Source organism: Phoenix dactylifera, unplaced genomic scaffold, assembly GCF_009389715.1.
Source record: "Phoenix dactylifera cultivar Barhee BC4 unplaced genomic scaffold, palm_55x_up_171113_PBpolish2nd_filt_p 000696F, whole genome shotgun sequence".
Classification (NCBI taxonomy): domain Eukaryota; kingdom Viridiplantae; phylum Streptophyta; class Magnoliopsida; order Arecales; family Arecaceae; genus Phoenix; species Phoenix dactylifera.
The window spans coordinates 42,191-63,448 of NW_024068079.1; the positions used below are offsets into that span (position 1 = coordinate 42,191).

At 41.8% G+C, this 21,258-nt stretch overlaps 1 protein-coding gene across 7 annotated transcripts in view; it reads right to left on the reverse strand.

The window, feature by feature from the left end:
* LOC113461511 overlaps nucleotides 1-21,258 on the reverse strand; it is a 67,438-nt gene that overhangs the window by 29,043 nt on the left and 17,137 nt on the right. For 4 of the 7 annotated variants that reach the window (XM_039120051.1, XM_039120052.1, XM_039120054.1 and 1 more), the window contains exon 7: nucleotides 17,460-17,534. The exons of 2 other annotated variants lie outside the window; for them this stretch is intronic. In XM_039120051.1, coding sequence (XP_038975979.1) covers nucleotides 17,460-17,534 — 75 coding nt within the window. Of the gene's footprint in view, nucleotides 1-11,376; nucleotides 11,885-17,459; nucleotides 17,535-21,258 lie in introns of those variants that run through there. One more of the 7 variants, XM_039120056.1, reaches the window with a different exon arrangement.

Sequence of the window (21,258 nt, forward strand, 5' to 3'; positions counted from 1 at the left end):
GGCTGTTGAGATGAATGTGATTTATTTTGAAACAGATTCATGATTATGTATATGGATAGTTGAAAGATACGGAATTCAATGAATTTGGGTTTGAAAAAGGAATTGATTATGTTATTATGTTGATTCATCGTAATTTGTATTTATGTTTTATGTTATTATATGAATTGACTAGTTAAGGTGTTTATTTCTTACTGGGCTGTCTAGCTCATTATATAATTTCTTGTTGTTTTACAGATTTCGAGAACTAACCTATCGGGATTTTAAAATGGGAGAGCGACTAGAAGAACTGAAGCACAAGTTATCTTAGACTAGAATTTATTTACATTGATATTTTATCTTAAATTATTGTTAGACATTGTAAGGTTTTGTCATTTAAAGAACCAAGTTTTACATGCTAGTAATTTATTGTTCCGCTGCGTATTTAGAACTGTGAGACTTTATAATTTATGTCAGTCAATGGAATAAGATTGCATTTATTTCAGCTGAATTATTTTAGTTACATTTTTGAGATTTGGTTAAGATGCCTTGCATGCTCGTGGGAAGAGTTTCCTATTGGTGTGCGGCGGTTGGTGCAGACCCCCGGCTCGCGAATCTCGGGCCGAGGGCGTGACAACTTAAGTAGTATCAGAGCATGAATGGATAAATTCTAAGATAAGAAAATCTGACATGACATGAGTGTAGGTGGGTAGACACTAGGGATATTGGGATGTTAGTTTATGACGATTGTAACAACCATCCTATATACTTGTAATTAATTGGTAAGCTTATTATTGGCATGCTGCTATCTGATAGATATAGGTCAGGATGCCTCCACGTCGGATGAGAAAGACTGCTCGCGGAGCTACTGATAAGGCACCAAACCCGCAAAATAACAGCACACCCCAACAAGTTGGTAACACCCCTCAGCAGGAGAGAGTCGTCAATCCTGCTAGTAATACTCAAACAAGACAACAAGAACCGGGCTTAGGCCAGGTTATGCAGACTTTAGTTGGTATGATCCAGATGCAACAACAGGTGCAACAGCAACAGGTTCAACAACAACAAACATCGTTGCACCATGCAGGACGAGAAGAGCAGTGCGAGCAGCATAGTAATATAGCTGAGTTCAAGAAGCTGGCTCCTCCAGCCTTCAAGAGGACTACGGAGCCTTTGGAAGCTGACAATTGGCTTACAGAGATGGAGAAAGCGTTCGCCGTTCAGAGATGCCGGGACAACGAAAAGATTCTTTATGCATCATACATGTTGCAAGGTGAGGCATTCAACTGGTGGCGGATGTTGGAACATAAATATGAGCAAGATAGGGAGCCACTCACTTGAAAAAGATTTCGAGAAGCATTTTATGATAAGTATTTTCCTCGGAGTGTAAGGACGCAGAAAGAGCAGGAGTTTATTCATCTAAAGCAAAGGAATATGACCGTTGCAGAATATGAAGCTAAATTTACCGAGCTAGCCAAATTTGTTCCAAAGTTAGTCGAGGATGAGCTAGATCGAGTGCATAAATTTGAGATGGGACTAAAGACTGAAATTAGAAAACAGGTGGTACCTTATGAATTGACTACCTATGCAGCTATGGTAAATAAAGCTTTAATAATTGAAAGGGAAGTAAATGATGAACGGTTGGCTTGGAAAGAAATCAAAAGAAGAGGAACAGGTCAAATGAATTTCAGGGGCAGAGCAATGAAAACACCGAGAGTTCAAACAAGAAATCAACGAGTGACAACCCTAAGCAAATGAATATCAATAAATGTTCTAGATGTGGTAAGGCTCATGCTGACAAGGATTGCCATTGGAACACCGGTGCCTGTTTTAGATGTGGCAAGATAGGTCATAAAATTGCAAACTGCCCACAAAGAAACGAGAATAGACCTACTCAGGCAATGGAAGGAAGCCAGGGGCCAAAGACTCAAGGAAAAGTATTTGCACTTACACAGCAAGATGCACAGGCTTCTGAGGTGTTGACGACAGGTATTAATCTAGTCCCAATATTTATTTCTAATTATTGTCTAGCCATGTCCACTGCTCTTTGTTAGACAACTCATTATGTTGCTAGAAAAGATAAAATAGTTACGCAACAATTTTTTTTTTTGATTAATTGTCAAAAGAAGAATATGAACTTTTAAATTTCGAAAGTGTTCACGCGGATTAAGATAATAATGAATGTACCAATAAGTAAGTAATTCTAAAAAAAAAAATTCTAGACTTGACACGAGTATGTTGAGGTTTAAATCAGTGTGTGCAGAGGAAGTGTGGTGAATGGAATTATTTGACGTTGGTCAGACAAGATGACTTTGATTTGATGAGTGTTATTTCATGATTTGGAAGAAGTATTCTCTACTTTTGAACTACATGTATGAAAATTTCATGGACGAAATTTCTTCTAAGGGGGAGAGGATGTAAGAACCTGGAACTGGGCCCGGTCCACTTGACCGGCCCAGCCACCAGATTCGGCCTCACGTGCATCGCACGTGAGGGCACGGGATGAAGAGAGCCATCCCGTAGAAGAAGGATTCCCTAGTTTTTCTAGGGCGTCTTCCTCCTCTTGTGAGGCCAACCGAGAAGAGCCGCCAGACCCCCCCTCCTGGTTTGGGTTCTTCTTCCTTGGGCTACCAGCCGAGAGAGAGGGAGAGAGCCGCTGAAGCCCGCTCCTCTTCGGTTCGGGTGGTCTTCCGCTACTTCCTTTGCCGCCGGAGAAGAAGAAAGCCGCCGGATCTTCGCCGGGGCTGAGGTAAGGTTCCTAGCTTCATCTCTTTGTTAAACAATTTGAAAAAAAGAAAGAAAGAAAGAAGAAGAGAGGGAAGAAGGAGAAGGCCGACCATCGCGGGCTCTTCTTCTTCTCCTGTCCGCATGCCTCCTCCGCGGGAAGAAGGAGAGGGCCGGCCGTCACGGGCGGCGCCGGCCTCGACTTGGCCTCTTCCGAGCTCGCCAACCTCCCTTCGCGGGAGAAGAAAGAAGAAGAAAGAAAAGGGAAGGGAAGGAGAAGAAGTCGGGAGAAGAAGTTGGGAGAAGAGGAGGAGGAGAAAGAAAAAGAAAGAAGAAAGAAAGGGAAGGGAGGAAGAAAGAAGTCGGGAGAAGATTCTAGAGAAGAAGAGAAGAAGAGAAAAGAAAAGAAAGAAAAGGGAAGGGAAGGGAAAGAAAAGAAAAGAAAAAGAAAAGAAAAGAAAAGAAAGAAAAAGAAAAAAAATAAAGAAAAAAAAGAAAAAAAAATAAATAAATGGAGAGGGTGGTTTACGGGTATGAACCCGAATCCGAACCCCAACCCGGGGTGCTAGGCACTTCTGCAGGGTCAGCCCTGGGATGCTAAGATTTAAGTTTTATATATATATTATGATGAATTTTAAAAGAAAAATATGATTTTTGGATATTAGGTTCTGCAAGGAATTTGTGAGATTAATTGGATTTATTGTGGATCGCGTTCAAGTAAGTAATGAACTGCCTTCTCTAGACTCTTCATTTATATAATATTATTTTTGCATCGAATAGATTGTTAATGAATTTATATGTGATTATTGAATTTTTACGAGATGATGATTTGAATGACAAATAGATATGTGAATTGAAATTATATTTTTCGGACTATTGCTATATTTACTGTTCTTGTATCGTATATGCATATTTAGATCGGATTATGATATATCTAATATGTTACAAAAAGAATTTTGATGTGCATCAGATTTAGAACTCTCAGCCTGACTATGTTCTGGACCCTGCCAATTAGGGGTTATGCATTGACAATTCTGGCCCCACCACAGAGTATAAGTGTGGTATTCTGGCCCACTCCGCAGGGTATATGTTACGCCCCCGTCCCGAGATCGCGAGCCGGGGGTCGCGCCAACCGCCGCACACCCGTAGGAAACTCTCCCCACGAGCATGCAAGGCATCTAAACCAAACACCTCAATTATGAAATTCTAGAATAATTTAATAGAATAAATGCAATCTTATTCCATTGACTAACTCAAGACATAATGACTCACAAGTCTAAATACGCAGCGGAATAATCATTTACCAACATGCAGAAACCTAGTTCTTAAAATAACAAAAGTCCACCAATCATAATAAATGTCCATAATAACAAATCAACTTAAATAACCCTAAATCTAAGATAACTTGTGCCACAAATCCTTCTAATCGCTCTCCCATTTTGAATCTCCAATAAACTAGTTCTCGAAATCTGTAACACAACAAGAGATGGTATAATGAGCTAGACAGCCCAGTAAGTAATGAACACTCTAGCTAGATAAATCAAGCAATAATATGTGGAAAATAAATAAATATGCAGTTCCAAAGTATAAGTCATATTTCTTAAATTCAAAAGATTCTTTTCGCGGTTTCAAGATTCTTTCACATATTCAATTCATCTTGTCGATCCTGGACTATGACCACATGTTCCCTGTGGCAGGGTCATCAACACCGACTATTCTTCTTGCGGTGAGTCCTTCAGGACAGTCAATTGCCAACGTATCTGCCCCCATTGGCAGGGTCCTCAACATAGCCAGGTCGAAGTTCATTTTGTCCTCTATTTCATATTCCAATTATATAAAAGAAAACGTACAGTGTCAAACCGAATATTGTTCATATCTTAATTTCTTTCAATTTATGAGATCTAACTCAACAGCCAGGAACTATGACCACATGTTCTCTGTGGTAGGGTCATATCACCGACTATTCTTCTTGCGGTACCAATGTATTAGCCCCCATTGGCAGGGTCCTCAACATAGCCCGACTGCAAGCCTGAATCTATTTCAAGTCATAATCTTTTCTTATATTATGTTTAATGTTCCAAACCAAAGGGTACAATGTCAGAGTAATTAAACACAATTCGAACCAGAAGCAAATACGTCCAATCAGAATCATACAATATTCTAAAATACACATATAATCCATGCATCAAATTCGAAATCACGAACAATTCAATTCGTAAAACATATACATAGTTTGCCGATAAATCTAGTAAAGAGGTTACATCACTTACCTTGCAAACGCGATCCACAACAAATCCAATTAATTCTGCAATCCCTCGCAGAACCTAATATTCAAAACCATATTTTCTTTTAAAATTCATCACAATATATATATAAAAACCTAAATTTTAACATTCTCCCAGGGCCGACCCTGCCGAAGTGTCTAGCACCCCGGGTTCGGGTTCGGATCCGGGTTCATACCCGTAAACCACCTTTCCTCTTTTTTTTTCTCTTCTTTTCTTTTTCTTTTCTTCTTTCTTTTTTCCTTCTTTTCTTTTTCTTCTTTCTTTTTCTTCTTTCTTCTTCCCTCTCCCGACTCCCTTCTTCTCCTTTGGTGAAACAGGGGACCCCATGACCCCCTGTCGCCGCCCCCTCTTCTCTCCTCTCGATTGAACCCAAGGCGGCCGCGGTGGCTGGCCTTGGCAGCGGCAGGAGGTGGCGGAGCAAGCCCGGCCACCCCCGGCGATTGGCGGCGGCGAACACGCCGACGGCTAGGGCAAGCCGTTTTAGACCCAAATTCGGCGATCGTCCGGCCCCAACCCCCAACACATCATGACCAAGCATCAAGCAAGGAGAAGGAGAAGTTTACCTTAGCCCTGACGAAGATCCGGCGCCTCTCTTCTCCGGCGGCAAGGAAGAAGGAGACCACCCGGTGCTGTGGCTCCTCTCTCTCTCTCTCCCTCTCTCCCTCTCTCTCGGTGGCCACACGAAGAAGACCCTCCCCCCTTTGCGTGCGGTGGCTCTCCTTCGGTGGGCTCAAAGGAGAAGAAGGAGAAGGAAGCCCTAAAACAAGGCTCCTCCTTCTTCTTCGGGATGGAGGATCCATCCCGTTGCCTCACGTGCGTTGCACGTGAGGTCAAGTATTGGGACTGGGCCGGTCAAGTGGACCGGGCCCAGTTCCAGGGTCTCACATTCCCCCGTCCTAAAAAAAATTTCGTCTCCGAAATTTGCGTACCTGCAGTTTCAAAAAGTTGAGGGTATTTCTGTTTCATCTCATCTTCCAGTTCCCAGCTAGCTTCTCTTTCTGAATGATGGCTCCACTGCACCTTGACATAAGGTATAACATGGTGTCTCAAAACTTGATCTTTTCTGTCCACTATCCGCACTGGATGCTCCTTATATGATAGATCTTCTCTAACTTGTATAGGCTCAAGCTCCGTGACATTACTTGGGTCTGGTATATATTTCTTCAACATGGAGACATGGAAAACATCGTGTACACCAGCCAAAGAAGGCGGCAGGGCAAGTCTGTAAGCCACCTTACCAATTCTTTCTAAGATCTCGAACGGACCAACAAATATGGGATTCAATTTTCCTCGAATGTCGAATCTTGTAACTCCCTTTGTAGGTGATATTTTAAGAAATACATGGTCACCAACTTGAAATTCTAATTCTCGTCTTCTATTATCCGCATAACTCTTCTGTCTACTTTGTGCAGTCCGAAGGCGATCTCTGATTAGCTGAATTTTCTCAACTGTCTGTTGTACAAGTTCAGGGCCCAACAATTTTCGTTCACCAATATCATCCCAACAAATTGGCGAACGACATTTTCTTCCGTATAAAGCTTCATAAAGCGCCATCTGTATACTACTCTGATAACTATTGTTATATGCAAATTCTATCAGAGGTAGATGCTCATCCCAATAACCCTTCATATCTATGACGCAAGCTCTCAACATATCCTCGAGAATCTGAATGGTCCTCTCAGACTGACCATCGGTCTGAGGGTGAAAGGCAGTACTAAAACATAATTTTGTCCCCAAAGCCTTATGCAAGCTTTTCCAAAATTGTGATACAAATCTAGTATCTCGATCAGACACAATGGATACTGGAATACCGTGCAGTCTCACAATTTCTTTAATATATAATTTAGCTAGCCTTTCCAGGCCGAACCCAACTTTGATAGGTAAAAAGTGTGCCGATTTGGTTAGCCTATTCACTATCACCCATACTGCATCATTAGAATTGGGAGTCTTTGGCAGTCCTGTTACAAAGTCCATAGAAATTTGTTCCCACTTCCATATTGGAATGTCAAGAGGCTGAAGCGGCCCTGCAGGTCTTTGGTGTTCAGCTTTAACCTGCTGACAAGACATTGTGCCACGAATTGAGCAATTTCTCTTTTCATGTTGTTCCACCAATACAATTCCTTTAAATCTCTATACATCTTAGTTCCTCCTGGGTGCACTGTATATCCAGACTGATGGGCTTCTTTAAGAATTTCCTATTTGATTTCTAAATCCATAGGTACACAAATTCTATTCCGATACCTCAAAGATCCGTCCTCATGAATCCTGAATTCAGATATATCTCCTGCTTCTATCGACTTCCGAATCTTCAATAACTGCTGGTCATTACCCTGAGCTGTCTTGATCCTCTCTATGAGGGTCGGCTGAACCTGCATATAAGCCAGTTGAGTCCTTGTGCCAGGTACTCGGATTTCTAGTTCAAGTTTCCTCACATCTTCCAAAATATGTAGTTGGCTAGTAATCAAAGTAGCCATATTTCCTATTGACTTTCTGCTCAAGGCATCTGCAACAACGTTAGCTTTTCCAGGGTGTTAATTTATCGTTAGATCATAGTCCTTCAACAATTCCAGCCATCTTCTTTGTCTCAAATTCAATTCCTTCTGGGTAAATATATATTTCAAACTTTTGTGATCTGTAAACACCTCGCATTGCACGCCGTATAGATGATGTCTCCAAATCTTGAGAGCAAAAATCACAGCTGCTAACTCCAAATCATGAGTAGGATAATTTTGCTCATAAGGTTTTAATTGTCTAGAGGCATAGGCTACTACCTTACCATGCTGCATCAAAACACAGCCGAGTCTCTTCCTTGAAGCATCACTATAAATTGTGAATCCATCATCACCTGTAGGTATAGTAAGAATAGGTGCTGTAACCAATCGCCTCTTTAATTCCTGAAAGCCTCAATCACATTCTTCAGTCCATTCAAACTTAACTCCTTTTTGAGTTAAGCGAGTCAAAGGTATAGCTATAGAGGAAAATCCTTCCATAAATCGTCTGTAATAGCCTGCCATTCCTAGAAAGCTGCGAATCTCAGAAACATTAGTAGGCCTATTCCATTGTACTACAGCTTCCACTTTTGCTGGATCCACAGAAATCCCATCTCCGGATATGATATGCCCCAAAAACGATATCTCATTCAACCAAAACTCACACTTCTTTAATTTAGCATAGAGCTTCTCCCTCCTTAAGAGTTGAAGTGCGCTTCATAAATGTTCCTCATGTTCTTCTTTTCCTTTTGAATAAATTAAAATATCATCAATGAACACCACCACAAATCGATCTAGAAAAGATTTAAATATTCTGTTCATTAAGTCCATAAAAGCTGCTGGGGCATTCGTCAATCCAAAAGGCATCACCAAGAATTCATAATGTCCATAACGAGTTCTGAATGCAGTCTTGGGTACATCTTCCGCTTTGATCTTTAGCTGATGATATCCTGTGCGGAGATCAATCTTAGAGAAAACATGTGCACCTTGCAACTGGTCAAATAAATCATCTATTCGAGGCAAAGGGTACTTGTTCTTTATAGTGACTTTATTCAATTCTCTATAGTCAATGCAGAGTCTTATGCTTCCATCTTTCTTTTTCACAAAGAGCACTGGAGCTCCCCAAGGTGACGCACTAGGTCGTATAAAACCCTTGTCCAGTAAATCTTGCAACTGATCTTTCAATTCTTTTAATTCAGCTGGAGCCATTCGATAAGGAGCTTTAGAAATCGGACCTGAACCGGGTACAAGATCAATAGTGAATTCGATTTCTCTGTCCGATGGCAATCCTGATAACTCCTCGGAAAAGACGTCCGAAAATTCATTCACTATAGGAATATCCTCTATCTTTAGTTCATCTTGTTGTATATCAATTACTGAGGCCAGATAACATGTGCATCCTTTCCTTAACATTCGTCCAGCTTGCAAAGCCGAGATAATATGAGGAAAAGCAGTTCCCTAGTTCCCACAGAAACTGAATGCCGGTTCCCCCAGAATTTGGAAATTTACCCTCTTGCCATGACAGTCCACTGAGGCATGATAGGTAGCAAGCCAATTCATCCCCAGAATGACATCAAAATTCCGCATATCAAGTACAATTAGATCCACAGGTAACTCCCTATCTATTATTTCAATTTTGCATGCCTTGCATATAACATCAGTGCTCAACATACCACCTACTGGCGTCTCCACATAGAACTTAGTGGTCATAGATTCACACAATATATTATGTGTTTTGATAAAGCTTGAGGATATGAATGAATGTGTGGCACCCGGATCAAATAAGACATAAGCATAAATATCGAATACGGGAATAGTACCTATCACCACTGCATTAGAAGCTTGTGCATCCTGCTGTGTAAGTGCGAACACCCTTCCTTGAGTCTTTGGCCTCTGGCTTCCTTCCATTGCCTGCGTAGATTTAATCTCGTTTCTTTGTGGGCAATCTGCAATTTTATGACCTTTCTGTCCGCAATAAAAACAAGAACCTGTAACCCAGGGACAATTTGCAAATTCATGATTACCGCCACATCTTGAACACTTTCCATTCTCATTTTTGGGATTTCTATCTTTATTTGGCTTCTGAGCTGGATTCTTGAAATTCTTGTTTCCCCCTTTAAATTCAGCAGGTCTGTTTCTTTTCTTTTGGTTTCTTTCTCTTTCAGCAAAAGCTTCGTTGACTTCCCTTTCAATGATTAAAGCTTTATTCACCACAGCTGCATAGTAGTCAACTCATAGGGTACCACTTGCTTCCTAATTTCAGTCTTCAATCCCATCTCAAACTTGTCACTCGGTCTTGCTCATCCTCTACCAATTTCGAAACAAATTTGGCTAGTTCTGTGAATTTGGCTTCATATTCGGCCACTGTCATGCCCCTTTGCTTCAAATGGATAAATTCTTGTTCCTTCTGTGTCCTTACACTCCGAGGAAAATATTTATCATAGAATGCTTTTCGAAATTTATCCCAAGTGAGAGGTTCCCCATCATGCTCAAATTTATGCTCCAACATCTGCCACCAATTAAATGCTTCTCCCTGCAACATGTATGATGCAAACAAAAGTTTTTCATCGTCCCGGCATCTTAAGACAGCAAATGCTTTTTCCATTTCTGTAAGCCAATTGTCTGCTTCCAAAGGTTCTGTAGTCCCCTGAAAAGCTGGAGGAGCCAACCTCTTAAATTCAGCTATGCTGCTACGATGTTCACACTGTTCCCCTCGTCCTTGTTGAGGCTGTGTCTGGAGCAACTGTGCTTGTTGTTGGAGCAACTGCTGTTGCACCTGCTGTTGCATTTGCATGAGGCCCACCATGGTCTACATAACCTGGCTTAAGCCCGGTTCCTGTCCCGTTTGAGGGCTCATGACTCCCTCCTGCTGAGGGATACTCGTAGCCCGTTGGGGTGTGCTGTCAGCATGCCGGTTCGGTGTCTCATTCGTAGCACCAATAGTAGTCTTTTTCGCCCGACGTTGAGGCATCCTGACCTATATGCATCAAATCACAGCAAATTCATAAAAAGAAAGCTCACCAAATTAAAATATATATTTTTTATAAGAATAATCATCACATTCTTTACATCTAACGTCCCAATATCCCTAGTGTCTACCCACCTATACTCATATCGGGTATGATCCTTTGTCTTAGATTCTATCCAAGTCCGCTCTGATACCACTTAAGTTGTCACGCCCCCGTCCCGAGATCGCGAGCCGGGGGTCGCGCCAACCGCCGCACACCCGTAGCAAACTCTCCCCACGAGCATGCAAGGCATCTAAACCAAACACCTCAATTATGAAATTCTAGAATAATTTAATAGAATAAATGCAATCTTATTCCATTGACTAACTCAAGACATAATGACTCACAAGTCTAAATACGCAGCGGAATAATCATTTACCAACATGAAGAAACCTAGTTCTTAAAATAACAAAAGTCCACCAATCATAATAAATGTCCATAATAACAAATCAACTTAAATAACCCTAAATCTAAGATAACTTGTGCCACAAATCCTTCTAATCGCTCTCCCATTTTGAATCTCCAATAAACTAGTTCTCGAAATCTGTAACACAACAAGAGATGGTATAATGAGCTAGACAGCCCAGTAAGTAATGAACACTCTAGCTAGATAAATCAAGCAATAATATGTAAAAAATAAATAAATATGCAGTTCCAAAGTATAAGTCATATATTTCTTAAATTCAAAAGATTCTTTTCGCGGTTTCAAGATTCTTTCACATATTCAATTCATCTTGTCGATCCTAGACTATGACCACATGTTTCCTGTGGCAGGGTCATCAACACCAACTATTCTTCTTGCGGTGAGTCCTTCAGGACAGTCAATTGCCAACGTATCTGCCCCCATTGGCAGGGTCCTCAACATAGCCAGGTCGAAGTTCATTTTGTCCTCTATTTCATATTCCAGTTATATAAAAGAAAACGTACAGTGTCAAACCGAATATTGTTCATATCTTAATTTCTTTCAATTTATGAGATCTAACTCAACAGCCAGGAACTATGACCACATGTTCCCTATGGTAGGGTCATATCACCGACTATTCTTCTTGCGGTACCAATGTATTAGCCCCCATTGGCAGGGTCCTCAACATAGCCCGACTACAAGCCTGAATCTATTTCAAGTCATAATCCTTTCTTACATTATGTTTAATGTTCCAAACCAAAGGGTACAATGTCAGAGTAATTAAACACAATTCGAACCAGAAGCAAATACGTCCAATCAGAATCATACAATATTCTAAAATACACATATAATCCATGCATCAAATTCGAAATCACGAACAATTCAATTCGTAAAACATATACATAGTTTGCCGATAAATCTAGTAAAGAGGTTACATCACTTACCTTGCGAACGCGATCCACAACAAATCCAATTAATTCCGCAAATCCCTCGCAGAACCTAATATTCAAAACCATATTTTCTTTTAAAATTTATCACAATATATATATATAAAAACCTAAATTTTAACATTCTCCCAAGGCCGACCCTGCCGAAGTGTCTAGCACCCCGAGTTCGGGTTCGGATTCGGATTCATACCCGTAAACCACCCTTCTTTTTTTTTTTCTTTTCTTTTCTTTTTCTTTTCTTCTTTCTTTTTTCCTTCTTTTCTTTTTCTTCTTTCTTTTTCTTCTTTCTTCTTCCCTCTCCCGACTCCCTTCTTCTCCTTCGGTGAAACAGGGGACCCCATGACCCCCTGTCGCCGCCCCCTCTTCTCTCCTCTCGATCGAACCCAAGGCGGCCGCGGTGGCCGGCCTTGGCAGCGGCAGGAGGTGGCGAAGCAAGCCCGGCCACCCCCGGCGATTGGCGGCGGCGAACACGCCGACGGCTAGGGCAAGCCGTTTTGGACCCAAATCCGGCGATCGGCCGGCCCCAACCCCCAACACATCATGACCAAGCATCAAGCAAGGAGAAGGAGAAGTTTACCTTAGCCCCGACGAAGATCCGGCGCCTCTCTTCTCCGGCGGCAAGGAAGAAGGAGACCACCCGGTGCCATGGCTCCTCTCTCTCTCTCTCCCTCTCTCCCTCTCTCTCGGTGGCCACACGAAGAAGACCCTCCCCCCTTTGCGTGCGGCGGCTCTCCTTCGGTGGGCTCAAAGGAGAAGAAGAAGGAGAAGGAAGCCCTAAAACAGGGCTCCTCCTTCTTCTTCGGGATGGAGGATCCATCCCGTTGCCTCACGTGCGTTGCACGTGAGGTCAAGTATTGGGACTGGGCCGGTCAAGTGGACCGGGCCCAGTTCCAGGGTCTCACAGTATAAGTGCGGTATTCTGACCCACTCCGCAGGGTATAAGTGCGGTTATGTTTTTAGCCTAGCCACAGGGTATAAGTGTGGTCGTAGTTAAAGGCTGTTGAGATGAATGTAATTTGTTTCGAAACAGATTTATAATTATGTATATGGATATTTGAAAGATCCGGAATTCAATGAATTTGGGTTTGAAAAAGGAATTGACTATGTTATTATGTTGATTCATCGTAATTTGTATTTATATTTTATGTTATTATATGAATTGACTAGTTAAGGTGTTTATTACTTACTGGGCTGTCTAGCTCATTATACAATTTCTTGTTGTTTTACAGATTCCGAGAACTAACCTATCGGAGTTTTAAAATGGAAGAGCGACTAGAAGAACTGAAGCACAAGTTATCTTAGACTAGAATTTATTTACATTGATATTTTATCTTAGACTATTGTTAGACATTGTAAGGTTTTGTCATTTAAAGAACCAAGTTTTACATGCTAGTAATTTATTGTTCCGCTGCGTATTTAGAACTGTGTGACTTTATAATTTGTGTCAGTCAATGGAATAAGATTGCATTTATTTCAGCTGAATTATTTTAGTTACATTTTTGAGATTTGGTTAAGATGCCTTGCATGCTCGTGGGGAGAGTTTCCTACGGGTGTGCGGCGGTTGGCGCGGACCCTCGGCTCGCGAATCTCGGGCCGGGGGCATGACACCTATAGTACGTATTGTCTGCCATATTCGCTAGAATGTGGCTCAAGTGGAATCAGAATCCAATAGCTCGCCACATATCCTTCTTATCCTTCTTCAGCATTAAGTCAACCCTCTACTACTTCAAATCTATGCTGAAGAAGGCATGTGGATCTACATCATGGATTGTTACTGCCAGTGAAATCTCTCTAGATGACTTCTTTTTGCTACCAAAAGCCTCCAACATAAATGCAATTTGGCCACTGCCTATTTAGCCTTTGATCTTCCTTCTAATAGCTTGAATCGGTGTTGTTTTTGGAATATTTGGAAAGCGGAAGCGGTGGAGAGAGTAGTCACTTTCAAAATGCTGTTAGGAAGGCCTTCAACCTTTCCAACAGACATCTTTAAAGCATCAGGTGCAGTCCACAATGTCAACCAGATTCGAAACTAGGTTGACTCGGTGCGAACCGGCCAGTTCGCACTAAGTCTGCACCGAACCGACTGGTTCCTGCCTATTCCGACCGGTTCAGAACCTTACCGGCCAGCTCCAGTCGGTAAAGGACCAGTTCCGGCCAGCTCGATAGAGCTTCCGGCCGGCTCGATAGAGATTCCGGCCGGCTCGATAGAGATTCCGGCCAGTACGGGGCCGAAACCAAATGTATTAGACAAACCGACCCAGTTTCGCACTGGATCGGTTCGGCCCGGTTCGGCAGATCTTGATCCAAACACATTTCTATCCAAATAGTACTATACAAGTTTCATCCAGTACAAGACGTATATGATCCATTATCACTCAATCCAATAGAGAAGGCACATGGGAACGAAATTAAGATTGCCAAACCAAAGTCTTCATAATCAAGTGTTTGATAACCTTAATCTAAAGATGTGAAGCTTCATAAGCATTTTATTTCAATTATCAATTAAGCACTAACTTAAGCTTCTGAATAATTTCAGTTAATGAAATGATCAATGAGGAACCCATTTATTCTCAAAAATTAACAAATAAACATAAATTGGGAATATCTAAATATGGTCCTCTTTTTACACAAAAAAAATCGTCAACATGTGTGCAGAAAAGTTTTTTAGTATGTGAAAAGCCATCTAGAGAATAAGTTTTAAAACTATTAGAAAGAAAAGAAAAATGCATGGAGAAGAGGCCTAAACTAGAAAATGATATAAGAATCTCTAAAGAAGACCATCAGCCAGCTCCAAAGCCACTACGTATGGTCTAGAATGCTTCCTGAGGTCTATATGTTGGTGAAGCCTTCTCCATTAGGTTCAATTCAGCAGTAATGTCTCCAACAATAATCTTCAAGACCCAAGATTAGGCCCAGAAAGTGCCCCAGCTCTGAATGTTGGTAGGAAGCCTTCTCCATGAGGTTCAAGTTAGCAATATTATCTCCGAACTGTCAGTAAGGTTTAGCTGAACTTAGAAAGGTTCATTTCTTTCCTTCTCCAATGTGTTCTTGCTATCTTTGTGTTCAGATATGTCCAAACAACCTTGGACGTGTAAGTACTACCTAATACATTTATCTGAAAAAGGAATATGCAGGAGCATGGTAACTCATTGGAGTATGAAGATGAGGTAATTTTCTCTTATGATGTTGACCTTAATAATTGGAGGATCTACAGCTTTATTTTCATTTTTTTCCAATTAAGGCTTTACCTTGGCCTAACATCTTTACTACAAAAAGATCTTTATTGCAGCCATGACTGATTGACCTTGTAAATTAAAAGGTTTCGGTAATTAGTGTGTAAAACTAAAAGCAGAAAAATTTGTTTCAGGAATTAGGCCGGCCTTTTGGGGATTAACTGATAAGTGATAGACAGATAAAGGATAATGATATCTAAGTCAAAGTAATATTTGATAGATGATCCTGCTAACTTTTTCTTTTTTTTGATATTAAAGTCACATGGAAAAATGTTAAACAATCTCAAGATCATTGAAATGATTTCTTCTTGGAAAAAAGGTAGCTAGACAGAGCTAGAACAGCACAGTCAATTTTGAAATTAAAAAAAGAATAATAAGCATGTTAATGTGTTTTATTGTTAAAGCCAAGGTCCGCCGTACCAGATCTGGTATGCGTACGGGTCGCCAACCGGACCGGTACGATTCTCCGCCGCCGGGCTCCACCGCCCCCCCGGCCTCCGCCGCCCCTCCGCGACTCTCCGATGGCGGCCATAGGTCTCCTCCCTCCCTCTCTTCCCCGTGCTCTCTCTTCTTCTCTTCGTCTTCTTCGTCTCCGGCACAGAACCAACCCGTACCAGTTTTCACGGCTCCGGCATACCGGTAGCTGGACGAACCGGTTCGTACCGACCCGTCCCGACCGGTACGGGCTGGTTCGGCATACCATGGATAGAGCGGTACCCAAGTTTGATGAATAATAACATGCATTTCTGAGAAACATTATCTTAAGTATCCATCATGTTGAAAAATATTTCAAAACTAAAATAAAATAAAATGCCTTAATAGGAAGCTTATGGCGAATGTAGATATGACTTGGATGTATAGCAACTTAACAATTTAGTCAGGCCCCTGATAAGAAAAGCAAGAATGTCAACTCGGGTGAGCAATTTGTTTAAGGAGAGGAAGCTTCTATTGCTAGCCCTTTCTGGAGAGAAGCTTTATTGGGAGCCAAGGAACCCCACCTCTTTATTTTTTCCCTTTTCCTCTACCTCTTCCTTTCTCTCCCCTTATCTCCTCTCCTCTTTTCCTTCTTGCCCCTTTCTTCCACCTTTCCTAGGTAGAGGATTTCTCCAATGCCCTTGCATCACCGCGACGCTAAGTGCAAGCCTATTCAAGATGATATGGAGGGCCTAGCTTGGAGGGCCAGGAAGATGAGCCATCCAGCTATGGATCAATCCTAATATCTAGCTTTCCTGGACCGAGCCTAAATATTTGGGCTAGTTTTGTTCTCTTGCTAGTTCCTCCTCTTCTCCTTTTTTTTTCTCTTCTCTTTTGAGTTTTCTACTGCTTCTGCTCTTTTATGTTGCTCTTGTCCCATTTCATTCATCAATTGAATACAAGGTGTGTTGCCACTTTTTAGCTGAAAAAAAAAAAAGACTAAGGAGAGCTTAAACTTGACTAGGATATCCCATTGTTGAATTCTGTAAAGAAAATTTATAGTAGAGCTAAAACTTAATTGAAATTTGGAGATTTGGTGTTTAAATTTTCAAGAAGTGTAACTAGAAGAGGAACCTTGCAAGATATTGGAGTAACGGAAGATTTATTAGACCAATTGTAATATTAAAATTTGTTCTGAATATGGTTCGTATAGAACAAAGACTCTACTTTTGGGTTTTGATATATGGATTGGGAGTTTGTCAACTACTCTTATATTGTTTGTTGTAAGCGGATCACACTAAGATATAGCTCAGCCCACTATTTCAAGTTTTTCTTCCAATAGTTCTGTGTTTCTTGCCCTATTTCCCCTCCCAAGTCTCTCTCCACCTAGCTTGGTATTTGGCAATTTGAGGGACTTAGTATCTTTAACAACTATGACCTCATCAATATTAGGTAAGAAACACATCATTATATTGAATAATTGATGCCTTATTAATTTATGTTTGGCCCCTCAAATTTTGTCTCACCACTTAATTCTACGTGTCTCCTTTATCTATGTGACCTGATTCTCTTCTTATAATTTCTAGAAAGGTGCTCATCCCAAACTCTTGTACAACAGGAGGTTACTTTGTACATTACTGTTACTTCAAAAATTTCCACGGTATGAGATCAATTAACATTCATTGTATAAGATAAGGACTTCAAATCATTGCATTCACATTAAGTTATCTAAGAGATAGCTGGATCCAACACGTTTTGAAAATCAATAACAAAAATTAAGAAAAGAAGTACAATGATTTTGAATTCTCACTTTGCTGGCTATTAGGAAAATAAGGATAATGGATGTTAATCCTTTCAAACTAAATATCAATCGCATGAAACTATGTGATTCACATAATATGAGGAAAGTTTATGATTGACAACGTGAATCAAAGGAAAAGAAAAGATAAAGGTGACAAAATTCAGAGGAATGAGACTTACTTGCCGCAATTGGGCGTTGACCTCCGAAAGAAATCCTTCATCTAGTTGTCCTTCTTGTTCCCTTTTAACTAATTCCTGTAGATAACAAATATTACAAAAAGAGAACATTGAAGGCTGAAATGACTTCAGGACACAAATAAACTACTCAACAGAAAAGCCACGAGAAGAAGAAAAAACTAGAATGTCAATTTCTTTTTAGGTGATAATATCCAAATTAAGGGTATTGATTATTGACTATCTTAAGAAGTCCATATAAATTACCATAAACTTGAGAATTCAATATAGAAGATTTCTTAGAGGTTCCTTGCTAACAAGATTATCTTATGTGGGTTCAAAAAGTGCACTTGTACGAAGGAGTACATGCTTCTCCAATTAAAAGCTGATTAGGCAAAATTCATCATATGACTAATTAGTGGTACATAAGAAATGATATCCAGAGTTAAAGAGTGCAAGAGTGAGTTTCTCAAGCATATTTCCCAAAGTTCTTGCAACTAGCGACCAATTGATTGTAATACAATTCCCAATCTTATCAAATTTCGTTAATTAGATATCCATATAGCATCAATTGAATATGATTTTCTGAAAAAGATAATTTAGCTGGTTAGCCAAATGGCCAAAAACACCAGTGTTATTAGATCCAACATGCCTTTGAAACTGAGTTATAGATGTTTTAACATAAACATAAAAAAGATCCTTATTAATTTGGGGTTGAATGTACATGCATCCACATAGAAAAAATATGGATATATCGCATAAATGTGCATGCATGAATGTATTTTTTTATGTTATGCATCTATACATAGGTACAGAGTCGGCGGAACCGCCCCGAACCGGGTTCCGACCGTACTGAGCTGTCCTGGTGGCGGACCTGGACGGTTCCGACAACGGAAATGGAACCCATTGCCAGAAGAGGAGAAGAAACGAGAGGAAAAGAGAGAGCGAGTGGGGGAGGGAGGGGGAGAGACCGGCAGAGGGTGTCGCAGGCCAGCGCATGGGCAACAGGCGGAGGTCGCGGCTATTCCCCTATTTCTTCAAAATAGGAGTCCAGCCACCAAAAAATTTTATGATTTTTAAGTGAAGTCGGCAAGCTTGCCTCTACCGGCCTCCTCCACCCTCCGCCGGCCTCCTTCCCACTCTCCTCCTTCTCTCTCTCTCTTTTTCTCTCTCGTTCGCCCTCTCCCCCGCCTCCTCTACTGTGTCGGTACAGGCCCAGCACAGCATGACACGGCCCCGTATCGACCCGTGCCACCGGACAATCGGTCTAGTGCCTAGTACCAGCACTGTAGACCATGCATAGGTACATAAACATATTTAGAAGCAAGGTACGCGGTACCGACAATACCGACGTACCGGTGGGCATCGGTACCGGTACGGTGCCGAAGCAAACCGAGCCGAACCGGTACTGTACCGATGGGGCTAAAAACCAAAAAAAATTGGAGCCGGTACGGACTGGTTGGTTTGGATCGGTACCGGTTCGGTACGGGCCGGTACCGGTTCGGTATGGGTCGGTACCGGTCGGTACGGGGCGGTACGCGTCGGTACCGGTCGATACGGGCCGGTACGGTTCGGTACCGAAATATGTAGCTGTACCGTACCGGTAGGGTCCGGTACCGGTATGTACCGGCTGGTACCGGCCCGTACCGACCGGTACGGTAGACCATGTTTAGAAGTTTCCATGAGCATAACATGCGCATAAAAGAGAAAATAATGCCGAAGCTGATATGTAAGGTATTCATAATCAAGGTTCGCAAAAGGTACTGAGGATCATGTTGACCAGTAATCGGTTTGATACCGTACCAATACATACCCTACCAAATCGAGGCATAACAAAAGAAGGGGAGGGAGAGGAGAGGGGGAGAGGGAGAAGGAGATGGAGAGAGAGGGGGAGAGAGAGATTGAGACCTCCGAATCCGGCAGCAAGGATCGAGAAAGAGATGACTCACCTAGTCGAGACGTTGTCGTCATCATCGGATGTGGACGAGATGCTGTCGAGTGGCAGCATCGCAGCATCGGAGGACAAAGGCCAGAGGAGGTGGCGAGAGAGGGGAACAAAGGGGAAGCGGGGGCTTTGCAAGCGCTTCGAGCCATCCGACGGCTACACATTCGGGTGGGGACCACGAACGATAAAGAGGAATCACCTAGCCAGGACATTGTCGTTGTCATCGAACATGGACGGGATGCTTTCGGAAGGCATTGCCGGAGGATAAAGGTCGAAGGAGGAGACAAGAGAGGGAGAGAGAGGGGAGGTAAGGGCTTCGAGGGCATGAGGAGAGACAGAGAGGACTTTAAAAGAGGGATTTATAGCATCTCAATTCTATCAGCCAATCCATGCTGATAACCAATAGGTCTGATTCAATATAGGACGAACCAACCAGTTCGACAAGGTTCGGCGAGCCTTGATTAAGACTAACACACCAAAGGAAGATGCGTAGAGGATAACTAGGTTACACAGGATAACTAGGTTACACAAATAGGTGGAATTAAACAAAATATACATTGCAAATTTATTGTGCATGTTCAACATTCTTAAGCCTCTTAGATTAATAAGTACTGCTCACTTGATTGAGGTAAATGAATGTGTTAGTGACATGGTATGCTGAACCGGCCCGTACCAGCCGGTTCAGCCGGTATCGAACCGGTCCGGACACTGACCGGTCCGGTTCCAGCGTGCAAAATGGTTCTGGCCCCAAAGAACCCGGAATCGAGCGGTACAAGCCCGGTACCAGTGCGAACCGGACCTATTCGCAACAGTACGAGCTCGGTCCGGTGCGAACCAGACCGATTCGCACCGGTACCCGTGCGCGGGGCAGCCTACCGCCCGCGCACTCTCTGGCATTTAATGCGGCGGGTGCGCGCTACGCACTTCGCGGAATTTTTTCTCCGAGCGCACTATCGGTTCAATACCGGTTCAAACCGATCTAAACCAAAATCGTACCGATCTGATAGGCGACCGGTACCGGTACAACCTACCTTGGTTAGTGATAAATTTTGATGTTGCAAGATCTTCGGTCAAAATTCAATTAGAACTTTTCAAGGATATCCATCTAGTCTCAAGTAGACTATGCATGCCAAACATAAAATATATGCTTTTCAACATGCAGTTAATTTTATTTTAATATGATCCATTCTAGGAAAATACAGATTTTGCATATTAATGTATCATATATAGCAATATCCAAACCACGGATAGTATTTTTATGGCAAACAACCATGTTATGGATGCTGCCTATCTAGGAAAACTAGTAACCATGGTTTTAAAACCTATGGGATGGGAGTGTCCCAGTTTCTCCATAGAACGGGACGCCCCACTATCCCACCCCATCCTGGCGGCGATCCTGGTCATGCATCCCAGTAGATATCCTCCATCTCTCTCTCCTTCTTCTTTTCTTTCTTTCTTTCTTTTTCTTCTTTCTTTCCTCCTTTCTTTTTTTCTACCTTCCTTTCCTTTCCTTTTTCTTTCTTTTCTTATCCTTTCCTTTATTTTTTTTTCCTTTTTCTTCTTTTTTCTGCTTCCTTCTTTCCTTCATTTCTTTTTTTTCTCCCTTCCTTTATTTATTTTCTTTTCTTCTTCTTCGTTCCTTCCACTTTTTCCTATTCTTCATCTTTTCTTCATTTCTTTCTTTCCTCTTTCTTCTTTTCTCCCCTCATGGATGGGTTTCGAAGTCCCGACATATTTCGGTCCCCTTTTTTCACAGGAATGGGACAGGATTGCTGGGATGCCCCTTGTATTGCTAGGACATAAAACCTTGCTAGTAACTATGTGGTTGCAAAACCACCTAGGAAACTATTGACTCAATAG